This window comes from Jatropha curcas, chromosome 8, assembly GCF_041381405.1.
Source record: "Jatropha curcas cultivar XTBG-Jc1 chromosome 8, XTBG_Jcur_1.0, whole genome shotgun sequence".
Taxonomy (NCBI): domain Eukaryota; kingdom Viridiplantae; phylum Streptophyta; class Magnoliopsida; order Malpighiales; family Euphorbiaceae; genus Jatropha; species Jatropha curcas.
Window position 1 is genome coordinate 10840457 of NC_143158.1, and position 17573 is coordinate 10858029.

The 17573-nt window shown below is 34.3% G+C and overlaps 1 protein-coding gene and 1 pseudogene across 2 annotated transcripts; both read right to left on the minus strand.

Annotated features, from left to right (window-relative positions):
• Nucleotides 1-12015: 12015 nt before the first annotated feature.
• LOC149494188 (uncharacterized) lies at nt 12016-14382 on the minus strand (annotated as a pseudogene).
• A 156-nt stretch (nt 14383-14538) lies between these two features.
• On the minus strand, nt 14539-16924 carry LOC105637061 (uncharacterized). Of its 2 annotated transcripts, none has more exons than XM_020680464.3 (8): nt 16715-16924; nt 16370-16631; nt 16148-16295; nt 15651-15721; nt 15485-15562; nt 15280-15367; nt 14932-14987; nt 14539-14845 (listed from the first exon to the last, which is right to left on the minus strand). In XM_020680464.3, exons 1-8 carry the CDS (start codon nt 16778-16780, stop codon nt 14811-14813), a joined length of 804 nt encoding a protein of 267 aa, XP_020536123.1. In that variant the 5' UTR covers nt 16781-16924; the 3' UTR covers nt 14539-14810. The 2 variants fall into 2 exon arrangements, with proteins under 2 accessions (XP_020536123.1, XP_012075847.1); XM_012220457.4 differs by having other exon boundaries at nt 14539-14849; nt 16715-16919.
• Nucleotides 16925-17573: the final 649 nt, after the last annotated feature.

Below are 17573 nucleotides of genomic sequence, written 5' to 3' on the forward strand. Positions count from 1 at the left end.
TTAGGAATAGACTTGGTGTTTGTCTCAACTCTTGCATCAAGGAGGAGTGTTAAAGTTACAGCTACAGCTATTGATGCAAGTGTTGTTGACAATTTTTGGAGGTATTTTGTTAAAGTCATTTAGATTTTGTTGTATTTTGTTGAAGTCAAGAGGTAGGTGAACTACCTTGCTTTTAGGTAGGTTTGGTGAACAACCTTCCTTGACTTATGGAAGGTTGGTGAACAAACTTTAGACTAGCTCTACTATAAATGTTTACATTATGCTGTAATGGAATTAATAAGAAATTAATTGTTTCTTCACACTCACAAAATCTGCAGCTTTTTCTTTTTCTGCAAAATTTCCTTCTCTTCCTTAATTTTCTGCTCTTCTAAACCATCAATCTCAAAGTACCCTGTTTTTCATGGAAAAACTAAGCACTTTAACATCAGGCTCTATCACTTGAGGGAAAAGCAGAAAGTGGTGAAATCAAGCTAGTATTTTGCAGAACAGAGGAACAGTCTGCAGATATTTTAACCAAAGGACTTCCTAAAGCAAGATTTGAAGAGTTAAGGAACAAGTTAGGTGTATGCAAATACTAAGGCAAGGAGGAGATTTTTAGTAATTGCCTTTAGTATTTGACCAAGTCTTTACAGTTTTTTTGCTTTTTGAATAAGTCTTTAAGCATGATTTACTTGTTGCTTAATTATAGGAGATTAGTTCAGTTTTTTTTCCGGATTATTAGCAGTAGTTGCTAAGTAGTGATGTCTCTTTTTCTCTATAAATATTCAGCAGTAAATAAGAATGATGCACTTCCAAGTCCAATATATTCCAATTTATAAACAATTTTCATACAACTTCATATCAGTTTTTTTACTACAGTGTCTAAGCTGTAACTGAAAATAGAAGCAGACTTTGTATTTGTAGGAAGTAGTGGTTGCTGCAAGACATATACAGCATCTTGAAGTTCAGCTGAACCAATCATCCTTGAGGTAATTGGGTCCTGTATTAAACAAGTAAAATCTTTTAAGTGCAAGGAACAATGTAGTGTCTTAATGAGTTTGGTAACAGATATTAAATTGAAGCTGAAATTGGGTACATATAAAGCATCAATAACATATAATTATGTACTGAAAAGGACTGTTCCTGAAAAAAGAGCCAAGACAAAAGTATCATTTGGTAGTTTGACCTTGATTGGTTTGATGCATTTATAGGAAGTTAAAAGGGAAAGGAAGTATAGATGTGGTATGTTGCACCTATATCTAAAATCCAAGTACTATCATTGGATACAACAGCAAGGGAAAAGTGATTACCTACAGAGATTTCCGTTTTGGAAGCAATACAGTTACCTACTAAGTTTGATTCTTGTTTTGGCTTAGTAAAATGTTTGACATCAGTTGCCAAATGATTAATGGAGCTAGTAGTGGCAAACTGCTCTTGTATAAGAGAAAATAGTTTTTATGTTGCTCAGGTGTAGAAGTCACAGCAGCATGAGAAACTTGCTCTGGAAATAAAGTTGCATATCATGTTATACCTGCAGAATCATGTCTCTCAATAGAAACTGTATTGGCACTTGTTGAATTATAATTATTGTTGTTCTTGATTTTGTAACCAGAGGAAAACCATGTTTCCTATGGCAGGTCTCAATGGTTATGCCTTTGTCTTCCACAATAAGAGCATACTTAACATTACCTACACTATAATATCCTCCTTTGCCTTTAAAAGAGTTATGATACCCTTTACCAAAACTCCCGTTGATCATAGGCTTGTGATTATTCTTTATTTTCACATTGCTAAAAGAAGTCTCATTTCTAATAGCTTTGCTTGTAAGAATTTTAGAGTCCATGGATCCTATGAGTTGTCTTTCTTGTTGAATGACTAAGGAAAAATACCTTGTTAATTGAAGGTACTTGTTCAATTAACATAATCTGAGTTTTGACATTACAAAATTGCTCATTTAAGCTTTTCAGAAGCTGACTACATAGTCATTTTGCATGTAGGTTTTCAAAGTCAAAATGGCTCCACAGCTACAAGGCACGTTAGAAGAACAACTAGGTATAGGCTTGAGATTCAGTAATTCATCGCACATGATCTAACAAAAGTTATGAGCAAAATATTAAAAGACGAATTTCTCGATTAGATTCACCGTTAGAGATTTTAGGCTCTTGTATATATTTGTAAAAAATAACTGTTACAGCTAATTAGATCTAACACACTATCTAACCATAGTTAAAACTAAATATTGAAAAAAAAAAAAAAAAAGTATAGCTATAGTACCCCCCGCCCTCAAGCTGGAGTGTATATTCAACACTCCAAGCTTCGACAAAAACTAATTAATGAAAAGCAAGAGCATATAAGGCTTAGTAAAGAAATCTACCAACTGATTTTGAGAGGATACTGAAAGCAATTGCAGAAAACCATATTGAACTTTATTGGGAACTATATGACAATCTATCTCGATGTGCTTTATTCACTGGTGAAAAACTGAGATTTTGGCAAGATGAATAGCAAATTCATTATCACAGAACAACAAAACAGAAGGAACAGAAATATGAAAGTCTTCAAACAAATATGCTAACCACTGCAATTCACAAGTAGCAGTGGCCAATGCCCTATATTCAGCCTCTAAAGATGACCGGGAGACTGTACTTTGCTTCTTGGACTTCCAGGATACAAGCGAATTACCAATGAAATTGCAGTATCCCGTTACCGATTTACGAGTAAGAGAACATGAAGCCCAAACAGAATTAGAAAAACCTTGTATTTTTAAGTCATTTGTTCCTAGATAAAAAAGACCCTGTCCTGGAGCAGTCTTTAAATATTGTAGAATTCTATGAGCAGCTTGAAGATAAATAACAGTAGGTTTATCTAAAATTTGAGACATTGTTGGACTGAAAAAGATATATCTGGACTTGTGTTCGTGAGATACAATAATTTTCCAATAAGTTTTTTGTAACCAGTAATATCAGACAACAAAGCAACATTAGAATCATGAAGATCAAGACCAGGAGAGATTGGAGTTTGCACAGGTTTAGCTTCTAAAAAACCAAACTCCTCTAACAATTCAAGAGTATATTTCCTTTGACAGATACTGATTCCCGAAGCACATCTAGCAACCTCAAAACCCAAAAAATACTTCAATGTGCCAAGATCTTTGATTTTGATAGTAGAGTGCAAATAAGCCTTAATGCTTGTAATCTCTTGAATATTATCACTAGCCACAATCAAGCCATCAACGTAAACAAGCAATGCAACAAATGGAGATTTTGTATGCTTGATGAATAAAGAAGAATCTGCATTAGCTTAAGCAAAACCAAGAGATAATAAAGCAGCTGTAAGTTTGGCATTCCATTGCCTACTAGCTTGCTTCAATCCATATAAAGATCTAGTAAGTTTCCACACTTGACGTATGAGTTGCAAGCCTGATGGTGGAAGCATATAGACATCTTCTTAAAGATCGCCATGTAAAAAGGCATTATTTATGTCTAAATAAGATATATGCCATTGTTTGAAAGCTGTAAGAGCTAAAAAAGTTCTTATAGTAACCATTTTAGCTACAGTAGAAAATGTTTCAGTATAGTCCAAACCATTTTGCTGTGTCTATCCCTTAGCTACTAAACGAGCTTTAAACCTTTCTATGGTACCGTCAGCATTATATATAATGCGATATTCCGATTTACAACCTGTCATGTTATCAAGAGGCAAATCAGTGAGTTCCCATGTATGATTAGCCTTTAAGGCATCTAATTCAGCTTGCATAGCAGCCTACCATTCAGGATTTTAACAGCTTGATGATATGTTGTTGGTTCTATAGGTTTGGTAATAGCAACAGAAAAGACTTTGGGTGTTGGTGTTAAATGAGAATAAGAAAATACTTTGGAAATAGAGTGTGAAGAAGTGAATTTCGTACCTGCTGATTTAGAAATGAGAGTCTCGCTTGACTAGAGAAGCTGAATTGCATGTATAATCTTGTAAATAAATGGGAGAAGTTCTAATTTGGGATGATCTCCTTAAAGGAGCCGGAGGAACAGAAACACCATAATCATTTGATGTAGAAGTAGGAGAAGGAATAGAAGGAAAATCAAACAGAATATCAAGAGAAGAATCTGCAGTAGGTAAACAAAGGGAACCAAAATTCGTAGGAATAGGATGTGATTTATATTGGAAAACAGATTCATGAAAAACAAAATTTCTAGAAAGAAAAATTTTATGAGAATTAGGATCAAAGAGTTTATAACCCTTAACACCTGATTTAAAACCAATAAAGACACATTTAGAAGCTCTAGAATCAAATTTAATTATGTTTTTCTCTAAAATAGAAGCAAAACATAAACAACCGAAGACTCTAAGATGAGAATAATTGGATATTTGCTGGTATAAAATCTCAAAAGGTGTTTTATTGTATAAAGCGGGAGTGGGAAGTCTATTTATGAGATGGATTACATGAGAAACAAATTCAGGCCAAGAAAAAATAGGTAAATGACTTTGAAACTTTAAAGCTCGAGCCACATTAAGAACGTGTTGATGCTTTCGCTCAACAACACTATTCTGTTGTGGAGTTTCCACACAAGAAAGTTGACGAATAATACCATGTTGATTATAAAACTGAGAATTATTGAACTCTTAACCATTATCTGACCTTATAATCTTGATGTTAGAATGAAATTGGGTTTGAACAAAAGCATAAAATTATTGAAGTAAAGATCTATCCTCAGATTTGGCTTTCAAAAAATATAACCATGTAAACCTACTATGACCATCAACGATGGTTAAAAAATATTTATAACTGTTTAATGAACAAGAAGTAGGACCCCAGATATCAACATGAATCATGTTAAAACAAGATAGAGTAGAAGAGGAACTCAATGGAAAAGATAATTTCTTTTGTTTAGCACAATGACAAATGTCACATGGCTTAGAACAAGAATCAGACATATTATTATCCAAGGGAATGTAGATGTTTCAAACTGTAATCAGATAAATGTCCTAATCTGAAATGCCAAAGATTAATATCTTGGCTAATACAGTTATTTATTGAACTAAAAGTGCGAGAACTAGAGAAAACATGTTTTACAAGATGATAATGTTAGATTATTTTAATAATCTGTATGTGGCCCATGTGATTAAAGGGCTGGTTCTAATTAAGGTGGCCAAGATGATAGTTATTGGGATTAATGGATAAGAGTCAGTTAGAGTTTTAATACCCTTCCTCTGCCTTATAAAAGATAAAGGAATCAACAGATTAGGGTTAACACAGAAACAAGAGAGTGTGACGGCTCCCTCAAACACATACGAAAATAGTTTGTTTGAGAGAGCTCATAAAAGAAACTCCTGCAGCTGTTGATTATTCTCTGACCATTAAGAGAGCACTTATGGACAAAAGGCCAGAGTGAAGAAACGTAGATCTGCTGTTACGGTGAGAATCGAATTGTCCCAACGAGGTAACCTATAACATAGATCTGCCGTTATGGATCAAGGTACGCTTGCGATTATTGTATATTCTTGTCAAACAAATTCTATGAACAATAGATCTAGGCTATATTAAAGTTTATTCAACATGTGGTATCAGAGCATGTACCTGTTCTAGATTTGTTTGATAGCATTTTGTTTGGCTTAATTAATGAAAATTAATTTCGTATTGTGAAATTGATTTATATGGTATAAGCGAAGCCAAAATTATAGAAATTTGAAAACTGTTTGTTTTTTTTATGCTTTATAAATTATTTTGTTATTATTTATAGAGAATGGTTATGACATATTATCGGGTTATGTCCTTAAAGTTTTGAGATATTAATTTAATCTCATAAAAGTTTTGCATAAATCAATGTTTAATGAATAGAAAACTTGTTAGTCACCAAAGTGGCCTTGTTTGGATTGTTTTAGACATTGATTACGCAGTTTTCAATTGTTCATATTTGTGTGATGCCGTTATATGACATGAAAGTGAAAATTGAACAATTGAGTTCATTGATTATAATTTGTTAGGTTACCCAAAGGTAGACCATTAATTATAATCAATGACATTAAAGAGACTTATCATTGTACTAATTAATATGAATGTATATCCAAAGATAACATGCATATTGTATGGAGCATTATTGAATAGTTGAATGGAATAAAAAAAAAAAAAGTAACTGGATTCTAGAAAGGAGCACGGGCGTGCTGTGATGAAACACGAGCGTGCTTCTCTCTGACTTGCATAAAGGCTCGCAAGTTGCTCCACAATGAAAGTCTATTAAAGTATTTTTCTTCTTGGCATCATTAATGATTAAAGCTATGCATTTAAATATTACCCAAAGGTGAATCTAGATGCATAATTAAAGTTGTTATTGGTTTGAATCCATTTTATGTTTACTCAAAGCATTAACGTATGAGTATATGTGTAATGTTGCAGCTTCTTTTAACATTTTTGCTATGGGCACTAGGTTGATTAAGTTCAATGGATTGAACTATGCTGATTGGTCTGAACAAATCCATTATCAGTTAGGAGTTCTGGACTTGGATTTGGCATTAGTCTCTGAAAAGCCAGCAGCCATTACAGAGACCAACACTGAAGCTAACAAGTCCCATTATGAGGCTTGGGAGCGGTCTAACAGGCTGAGCTTGAACTTAATGAGGATGACAATGGCTGAAAATGTTAAGCCATCAATGCCCAGAACAGACAATGCTAGAGAGTACATGCTGAAAATTAAGGAATACTCCCAATCGGACATAGCTGACAAGTCTGTCGTAGGATCCTTAATGAGTGAGCTAACGACCAAGAAGTTTGATTGGTCACAATCCATTCATGATCATGTGACTGGCATGCAGAATTTGGTAGCCAAACTGAAATCAATGGGAATGGATGTGAGTGAATCCTTTTTAGTTCAATTTATTATTAACTCACTTCCTCTTGAATTTGGTCAGTTCCAGGTGAATTACAACACCCTTAAGGAAAAATGGAACATTCAGGAAATCAAGGCCATGTTGATACAAGAGGAAGGGAGATTAAAGAAATTGAAAGAACACTCCATCAATCTCACTTTTCATAATGGAGCTAGCAGCAGCAATAACAAATCAAGGAAGAAAGGCAAGAAAAGGGACAGTGCCCCAATGAAGGTTAATGAGGGCCAAATCCATAAGGAATTGAAGTGCTACTTCTGTAGGAAGAATGGTCACTTCAAGAAGGATTGTCCTAAAAGGAAGATTTGGTTTGAAAAGAAAGGTATACTTTATGTTTCAGTATGTTTTGAATCAAATCTTATTGAAGTGCCTAATAATACCTGGTGGTTAGATTCTTGTGCAACTACTCATGTGTCTCATATTATATAGGGATTTATTTCTATCCAACCCATAAACGAAACTGAAAAGTTCCTATTCATGGGAAACAGAATGAAGGCACGAATAGAAGGAATTGAGACTTATAGATTGATCCTGGACACTGGTCGTTATCTGGATCTTGAAAAGTGTCTCTATGTTCCTGAATGTGCTAGAAATCTAGTTTCTGTAGGGAGATTGGATAATGTTGGTTTTAGTTTTAAGATTTGTAATGGTGTTTTTTCATTATACAAACTTAAGTACTATTATGGTTCTGGTACTTTGATTGATAGTTTGTATCGTTTTAATCTTGATGCTGAATTTATTGAATCCCTGTTTAATGTTGAACACAATATAGGTATTAAACGTAGTGCACATAATGAATCTTTTGCTTTCTTGTGGCATCAAAGGTTAGGTCACATATCCAAAGAAAGGATTTTGAGGTTAGTGAAAGGTGGAATCTTACCTCAATTGGATTTCACTGACTGGGATGTGTGTATAGATTGCATTAAAGGTAAGCAAACTAAGCACACATTAAAGACTCCAGCCACAAGAAGCAGTGAATTGCTTGAACTTATACACACTGATATATGTGGCCCTTTTGATGTTCCCTCTTGGGGTGGTGGAAAATATTTTATTACCTTTATCGATGATTTCTCACGGTACGGTTATGTATATTTACTGCATGAAAAGACTCAATCAGTGGATATCCTTGAGATATTCATTAATGAGGTAGAAAGGCAGTTAAATAGAAAGGTTAAAGTGGTGAGATCTGATAGAGGTGGTGAATATTATGGTAAATTTAATGAGAATCGACAATGTCCAGGTCCATTTGCAAAGTTCCTTGAAAGTCATGGTATTTGTGCGCAATACACAATGCCAGGTACACCTCAACAGAATGGTGTAGCTGAACGTAATCGTACTCTTATGGAAATGGTTAAGAGTATGCTGAATAATTGTATTGTACCTTTATCATTATGGATGCATGCATTAAAGACTGCTGCATATTTACTTAATAGGGTTCCTAGTAAGACAGTTCCTAAGACCCCTTATGAACTGTGGACGGGAAGGAAACCTAGTCTGAGGCATCTTCATGTTTGGGGTTGCCCAGCGGAAGTAAGGATATATAATCCACATGAAAAGAAGCTTGATGCTAGAACGGTTAGTGGATTTTTCATAGGATATCCTGAAAAGTCAAAAGGGTACAGATTTTATTGCCCTAACCATAGTACGAGAATTGTTGAGTCTGGTAATGCTCGGTTTATTGAAAATGGCCAAATTAGTGGGAGCAGTGAACCACGTAAGGTGAATGTGCAAGAGATTCAGATTGAAAATCCAACTCAGATGGATTTTCCTAATGTCTCTTCTTCGGTTGTTGTTCCACTTGTTGTATCACGGTTTAACAACATGGTTGAACAACAAAACAACATTCCAAACCCACAAAATGACCATATAAATAATGAACCAGTAAATGATGAACAATTCACAAATGATCAAGTGGTTTCACAAGAAATAGCATTACGAAGGTCACAAAGGCAAAGAAGGCCAATCTCTTTCCAGAAAGCCATGGAATGTGATAATTCTGAAAAGTAGTTTAATGCCATGAAGGAAGAAATGCAATCAATGAGCGACAATCAAGTCTGGGATTCAGTCGAGTTACCTGAGGGGTCAAAACAAGTTGGTTGTAAATGGGTTCTTAAGACCAAACAGGACTCTAAGGGCAACATTGAAAGATATAAGGCCAGACTTGTTGCTAAAGGTTACACTCAGAAGGATGGCATTGATTATAAAGAGACCTTTTCTCCAGTTTCGAAAAATGACTCTTTAAGAATTATTTTGGCTTTGGTGGCTCATTATGATCTAGAGCTTCACCAAATGGATGTAAAGACAGCCTTTCTTAATGGTGACTTAGAGGAGGAAGTATTTATGGACCAACCAGAGGGATTTGTGGCCACAGAAAAAGAAAATTTAGTGTGTAAGTTAAAGAAGTCAATATATGGACTGAAGCAAGCTTCCCGTCAATGGTATCTTAAGTTCAATAATACCATCACTTCATTTGGTTTTATAGAAAACACTGTTGATCGGTGTATTTATATGAAGGTCAGTGGGAGCAAGCTCATTATGTTAGTCCTATGTGTTGATGATATTCTTCTTGCTGCGAATGATGTTGGGTTGTTACATGATGTAAAGGGTTTTCTCTCTAAGAACTTTGAAATGAAAGATATGGGAGAGGCATCCTTTGTGATTGGAATAGAAATATTCCGTGATAGATCACAAGGACTGTTAGGATTATCTCAAAGAGCTTACATTGATAAGGTATTAGAGAGATTCAGAATGGAAAGATGCTCCGCAGGAATAGTTCCAATTCAGAAAGGAGATAGGTTCAGCGAAATGCAATGTCCTAAAAATGATTTGGAACATAAAGAGATGGAGTCTATTCCATATGCGTTAGTGGTTGGGAGCTTAATGTATGTTCAGACATGTACTCGACCGGATATTAGTTTCGCCGTAGGAATGTTAGGCCGATATCAAAGTAATCCTGGGATGGACCATTGGAAAGCTGCAAAGAAAGTACTTAGGTATTTACAAGGCACTAAGGATCATATACTCACTTATAGAAAGTCCAGCCATCTAGAACTGGTGGGATACTCGGATTCAGACTATGCCGGTTGTGTAGATTCGAGAAAGTCTACATTTGGCTACTTGTTTCTTCTAGCCGGAGGAGCAGTATCATGGAAAAGTGGAAAGCAGTCTGTCATTGCTACTTCCACTATGGAGGCTGAATTTGTGGCATGCTTTGAGGCCACTGTTCATGCATTGTGGTTGCGGAACTTTGTCTCAGGTCTAGGCATTGTCGACAGTATAATTAGACCGTTGAGAATTTACTGTGATAATTTCGCAGCTGTCTTCTTCTCTAAGAATGATAGGTACTCTAAGGGTGCAAAGCACATGGATTTAAAGTACCTATCTGTGAAAGAAGAAGTGCAAAAACATAAAGTGTCAATTGAGCATATTGGTACTGATCTGATGATAGCGGATCCGCTAACTAAAGGCTTACCGCCCAAAATCTTCACTGGCCATGTTGATAGGATGGGCATTATAGATAAGTCCTTGTTAGCATGATGTTTAAACTTGTATATATATATATACATATGGTTGTTTTGCTCATATTATTGTGACACTTGGGAATTCAATTAAAGATGTGTTTTGCTTATTTATGTGTTATCAACATTATAGATGTATACAATAATGGTTTAAGTGAGATAACAATAACAGTTGATTGTAATAATGTATTGTTTGTTGAATAGTTTCTCCATTAAAGTTTTATGAATTGAAGTGGTCTGTGATATATGGAAGGAATCATGTCGATTAATGACTTGTGACCGCCATAATCCGATCATCTTAATTCTAATTAAGGTAAACATGATAGATTCAAGAAATGCACATGGGCCAAGTGGGAGATTGTTAGATTATTTAATAATCTGTATGTGGCCCATGTGATTAAAGGGCTGGTTCTAATTAAGGTGGCCCAAGATGATGGTTATTGGACTTAATGGATAAGAACCAGTTAGGGTTTTAATACCCTTCCTCTACCTTATAAAAGATAAAGGAATCAATAGATTAGGGTTAACACAGAAACAAGAGAGTGTGACGGCTCCCTCAAACACATACGGAAATAGTTTGTTTGAGAGAGCTCATAAAAGAAACTCCCGCAGCTGTTGATTATTCTCTGACCATTAAGAAAGCACTTACGGACAAAAGGCCAAAGTGAAGAAACGTAGATCTGCTGTTACGGTGAGAATCGAATTGTCCCAACGAGGTAAACCATAACATAGATCTGCCGTTATGGATCAAGGTACGCTTGCGATTATTGTATATTCTTGTCAAACAAATTCTATGAACAATAGATTTGGGCTATATTAAAGTTTATTCAACAGATAAAGCCTAGCTTCTTGACTAGCTAATCCAATCGTCTTCCAATGCAGCAGATCCTAGATTCGGCAAAAAAAGAGAGTGAAACAAAGGCTCCGTTTGTTTTCGTAAAATAACTTACAGAAAAATATTTTCACAATTTTTCGTTTTTTTGAGGCGTTCAGAAAAATATGTCAACAGAAAATATTTTTCTGGTCAAAGGAAAATTAAGTCATTTTTTAAAGAAAACAACTTTCCATTTTCGAGAGAGAGAAACGTTTTTCGGATATTGGCAAACCTTATAAATCCACATTTTTAATTAATTAATCATAATAGTCATTATCACCGGTCACTATTTACTACCGACTACCACCACCACGGGCCACTAGTGGCTTTCATAATTTACAATTTTTTTTGCATTCTTTTCATATTTAAGAATAAAATTTTTAAATTATAAAATTTCTATTATTATTAATATTTTTTATGGTCTTATGAGATAAAAGACTTTAATATTTTTAACTAATTTTCAATATTATAACTAAAGAAAATAAATTATTTGGAAAATATTTTTCAAGGAAAATGTTTTCCATGAAAATATTTTTAGGCAAGTTATTTTCCTACAAGTTATGGAAACAAACGGAGCCAAAAGCACACAATTATTGGTTTTTGATAAGCTGACTAGTGGAAATGCAGTTATAGTGAAACTGGGGCACATAAAGAACCTTCTTAAGAACAAAATGAGAAGAAAATGATACTGCGCCAATATGTGAAATAGGAATAAAGTCATTATTAGTTAGCTTAACAAAGTAATTTGAAACTGGTGTAGGATTGGTTAAAAAATCAAAACAAGTAATATGATCCGAAGCACATGTATCAAGAATCCTAGCTGATTTATCTTGAACAAAAGAAGCTGATTTATCTTGAACAAAAGGTTGAGGAAAAGACAGAGACATAGCAGAAGCTATGTAAGCATCCTTGGTGAAACATATTGAGTAATTGCTGGTATTGCTCCTTGGTGAATAAGACTGGTTCTGCTGAAATATTGGTGGACTCCACAAGAGACGTCCCTAAGTGCTTATTATCAGACTTAGAAAGAACAACTTTAGTATTAACATTGTTAACAGTAGAATGAACAGACTAAGAAGTGCTTTGATAACCAGGAGGATAACCATATTTCTTATAGCATCTGCCTTCAACATGCCTAAGAAGACCATAATAGGAACAAATTGGCTTTGTAAGATTTCCTCTACCATTACTTTATCCCCCTCTAGCAAATCCATGAGAAACACCTCTGCCAAAATATCCTCTACCAGAAGAAAGGAAACCATTACCTCTACCTTGATTAAAACCAGTAATAAACTGATTCGGAGAAGACCTAGCAGCACAAGCTACTGCTTCAGAACTCACATTAAAGTCCACAGGTTCTAAGTGGCTTTCTTATTGAACGACTAAACCAAACACTCTCTTAATGGACGGCATAGGCCCCATCAACATAATTTCAGACTCAACAGTAGAGAATTTGTCATTCAAGTCAGTCAAAAACCAAATTACATAATCTGACTCTTGATATCGTCTCACAGTATCCAAAACACCACATGCACAACCAGGACTACAAGAACAAACAGGAATAGAGAGAAAGTTCACAAAATCATCCCAAAGCACCTTCAATTTCGTGAAATAATCTGTGACAGAAAGATCTCCCTGTTGAACAGAATAGATTTCCTTTTGTAGATCTTAGATTCGAAGGGAATCTCCTTGATTAAATCTATCTCTAAGATCGTTCCAAACATCAACAGCATTGTCAAGCCATAAAACGCTTTGAGCAATAGAATTGGACACAGAACGTACTAGCTATGAAAGTACCATATTATTGCATCGCTGCCAAGCAGGAAAGATAGGATCCATCGAATTAGGAACATGAATAGATCCATCGACAAAAGAAAGCTTGTTTTTCTATAATAACACCATCTTCATTGCTTGTTTCCGAAAGTGACATTCGATCCGGTTAAAACTGGAGATACCAGCACCAAAGAATAATTTTTTTTGGGATGAAGATAAAATGGAATGCTAGGGTATTCCACATGGCGTGGATTTTGATTCGTCATTATCAATTATCAAAGAATAACCAGAGAAAGGTTGTTTGGTAAGTGAGAAAATGAAAGGAAAGCTCTAATCGAGAAGGAAAATTTCAGAAAAGCTCTGATACCATAACAAGAGTTATGAGGAAAAGATTAAAAATGACTTTCTCGATTAGATTCACAGTTAGAGGTTTTAGGCTCTTTTATATATTTACAAAAAAAATTGCTACAGCTAATTAGCTCTAACAAACTGTCAAGCCATAGTTAAAACTAACTATTGAAAAATAAGTTAACTATAGTGAATATGATCTTCATTTGAGTAAAATACTATGTGGCAGAGAGCTTACCTCGTTTGAATGCATAAATTTCCTCTTGAAGGTCTAAATCCTGATGATATGATTTGTCCTTTGGAAAAACGATCCTTCAGATCATTCCATACATGTATCAATCCATAATACACTTTGAGCTATCGAATCTGGTGATCTATGAAAGTACCATTATATTGCATCTCTCTCAAGTTGAACACATCGGATCGTTTCTCATAGGAACAGTGACTGATCCATCTACAAAGGCAAGCTTGTCCTTAGATCCTAGAGCCATTTTCATTGCTCTAGCCCAAGAATGGTAATTAGATCCACTGAGAACAGGTGTAACGAGAATCAAGGCTGGATTCTCATTTGGACGAAGAAAGAAATGATTAGAAGGATTGTGTAAATGATCTGCCATTGGACAGAATCGAGCTCAAACTCAATTGCAAATGAAGAAGAAAGGAAAGAAGAAAAAGAAATTGTAATCGAAATTTCTAGAAGAAAAGGACAGCGTGAGGTTGCTCTGATACCATGAAACAGCTTGCCGTTTTGGGAAAAATGAATGAAACAACTTGCTTTTCTGGGGAAAAATGAACTTCTCACTTGTATTGATCATGAAGCTTCATTTTATACAATTATATATTGGCGGGAAAAGAAAACAAACTCGCAGCTAATCTAAACTAAGTGTACAGCTATCTATAACAAACTAACAAACTATAACAACCTAAAAAACTATAAATTACGTCATGTAATTTGTTATAACTTGGTTATTTCTTTCCAGTTTTCTTAAGTAGCAGCTATAATAGCTTGAGATTTAATCTCTTCTGTGGTTTGACCTTCTGTCTTACTTGGCTTAATATCAGTTATGTTCAATATAAATACTTCGATAAATTAGCTTTGAGACGAATGATTCGACGCTCTTTAATAAACTCATCAAATTTGTCTTTTGTTTGGTTTATGTAATTCAGTTCTTGGAAGTATTGAACTCTTTTAAATGAGGAAACAGAGAATAATCCTCCATCTAAAACCCAGAGTGTCAATATACATGAATTGTACAAGAAACAAGTATTTTTGCTTCCCTCACTTGCATATCAAAGGCCTGTCTTAACAAAGATAGGATTGAAGTATAGCAAAAATAGACAGACAATCCCAGTTAGTTAGATCAATTCCAGCTTCTGTTCTGCTACTTAATTTTTAGTTATTCTTGTAGCTGGAGAGGATTTTCTTTGAAGCTTATCCATCAGCAGATGTGCAACTGATTTGTATCCCATTTCTCTAGCTTCAAACATAAATCACAATAAAAGAAAATTAATATAATATATTCTCAATTATAGAAATCATTTACAGGTAGAAAGGCGAACCTTTGTATATTGCAAGCCCAGTTGGAGCCATCTTTCGCTTCTTTAAGCACAATGAACTGTCAATCCGCAAGACAATTAAACATTAAAAGAGAGAAAAGATATATTACAAAATTTATCATATCAAACTTTATAAAGAGATGATAAATTTTTTGAGTAAAAATAAATAAGAAATTGCTTCTGTTCATAAGAAATGTTAAAACCCTGCTTTGGCTATTACATTTTGAGCAGATAATGGAGAAATGGCAGCCCCAATTCCAAAGCTTTGTCAAAAATCCAGGAAAAATCATTTATTGTATACCAGAAAATAAAGCTTAAATTAGAAGTGGAAGAAAATGTGTATTCACATACCTATTACATATCCAAAAAGGGTTTATTCCTTTTTCTTCTATGCAATGAGGGCACACCCATTTCTTGTTCTCTCTTACCTCCTCCATTTCTAACAAAACATCACAATTAAAGATCTTCACATAATTAAACCTTCTTTCCGTGAAAGATACAAATTCTGCAAGACCTTCTTTGTTTTCTTTCATTTCATTGTCTACTAAGGGCTTACCTTCACCATATCTAACTTTGAGACAGCCACGGCAGAAAACACCATTTGAAGAATGGCATATTGAACAGTCTGTTTTTCCTGGTTGGAGAAAAGAAATAAAAATAAATTAAACATATAATAACTAACCATTCACATATTTCAAGGGGTCATTTCATTTGAAGCTAACCTATGCATGGCTGATCTGGATCAAGATTACCACAACGCTTGCAATCTTCTTCCCCACACAATTTCTTTTGCCTGCATTCATCATCATCACCATACCATCCTCAGTGATTGCGGCTTAAATGCATACATAATCTATACAAATAAACTTAGACACAAAGGGAATCAGGCCCTTATAACCTGAGGCCAGAACTCGACTATCAGGGTACTAGCTCAATGTCCCCATTGCATAACAATTTTTAGTTCAATACTGATAAATATTTTTTCAGACCCCAAAATCTTCCATTTTTAATTGTTATATATAAATTTCTTATTTTATCTATCACTATCACTATGTTTTATCATAATTCCTAGACTTTAAACATAATCCAAAATTCAAGAATCAAGTGATTAGGCATGATATTTCATATGCATAATCCCAACAAATCAATTAGTTAAGCTAAATTGACTAAAGAAATTGAAAAGAGGAATGTTAGTTCTAATAAGGAAATGAAACAAAACCTGCAGAAATGGCAGCAAATCCCAAAAACAGGGTCATAGATAGAGCCCCTGCCCTTACTGTTGCAACGCCTAGCAGAAGCCTCAGGAGAAAGACAAAGAACCTCCGCACCCTTCACCAATGGAGCATTTGCAGGCCTATTCTCTTCCTCTAATACACAAACACGCATTAGTTACAGAAGTACCCTATTTTCTCTAAAACAAACAGGGATACAGTCAAAATACCTTCGATCAACGAAATGGGTTCGGTAGAATTTGTTCTTAATAGTCTATTAGATCGCCGCAAACGATGAACATTATTGGATGTTGATGATTGAACCGTGGTGCTGATATCTTTCAATCGATTAGAGCGACGCAAATTTGTGGTATCGTAAACTCTTTTCGTCCACTTCTTCCTTTGGGTCTTTGATTTCTCTGCTCTAACTGAGGAAGTGAGTGATCGAAGATCAGATATGGTCTTTTCTAGTCCAAGAGACGCCAATCGAGCCTGTAAGTAAAACAACTGATTTTCAATTGCAAAATAACATTATTTTTCTTGAATAAATAACAGAAACCAAGAAAGAAAGAAACCTTATTCTCTAAGATGCGAGCATTCCTGATATTTTCATATTCAATTCTGTTTTTAAGCCTTCCCATTTGAGCTTCTGCTTTAAGCTTTCAGGGAAAATAGAGAGAGATCTGAGGTTTGTTAATGCCCCAAGGGTTTTAGTTTATGGTTTTTGGTGAGTTTGAAGCACTAACCTTGATCAAAGTGCACTTTTAAGAAGACGGTTATGCTTAAAGAAATAGACAGTATGGTTACATTTGGTTTTCTGTGCTAACGGTCATGAATTAAAGATTTGAATTTGAAAAACCCATAAAAATAAAGCGTCCAAACTACTTAATTATAAGAAAATTAGAACAAAGCAGCAGAGAGTATGCTTAGTGTAAATTATTACTTCCTCCTTTCTATAATATTTGTCGCATTTAACAAAATATTTTATTCTAAAATACTTATCACTTTTATAATTTCAAAAAGTAATAAATTTTTTTTTAATTTTTACTATTTATATATGATCAATAATTATTATTTCAATTTAAATATTATTTTTAGAAAATTAATATTAAATTAAGGGTAATATAGTGAATTTCTTCAATAATTTATTGTAACTTAGACAAATTTGATGATTTTCTTAAAAAACGTAAAATTTCAAATGTAACAGGAATTATTGAACAGAAATGGTAGAATCTTAAGTGAATATAAATCATTATATACTTAAAAGAAAATAAATAATTTAGCAACAGTAGATAAAATTATTTTTTATTTATATAAAAATTAATGGAGCCTTTTTTTTCTAAGAGTAAAAAGTCAGTTTTTCTATTTTCAAACAAATAGTTTTGTCATCCTTAAATTACTATTTTATTATATAAATAGGTCCTTTCATCCATT

Coding starts and splice junctions, on each gene's coding strand:
- LOC105637061 (XM_012220457.4), bottom strand. CDS start 16,780: ATGGGAAGGCTTAAAAACAGAATTGAATATGAAAATATCAGGAATGCT. Junction 16,632..16,714: donor CTCGCATCTTAGAGAATAAG/GTTTCTTTCTTT, acceptor TTTTACTTACAG/GCTCGATTGGCGTCTCTTGG. Junction 14,988..15,279: donor CCTTTTTGGATATGTAATAG/GTATGTGAATAC, acceptor GCGGATTGACAG/TTCATTGTGCTTAAAGAAGC.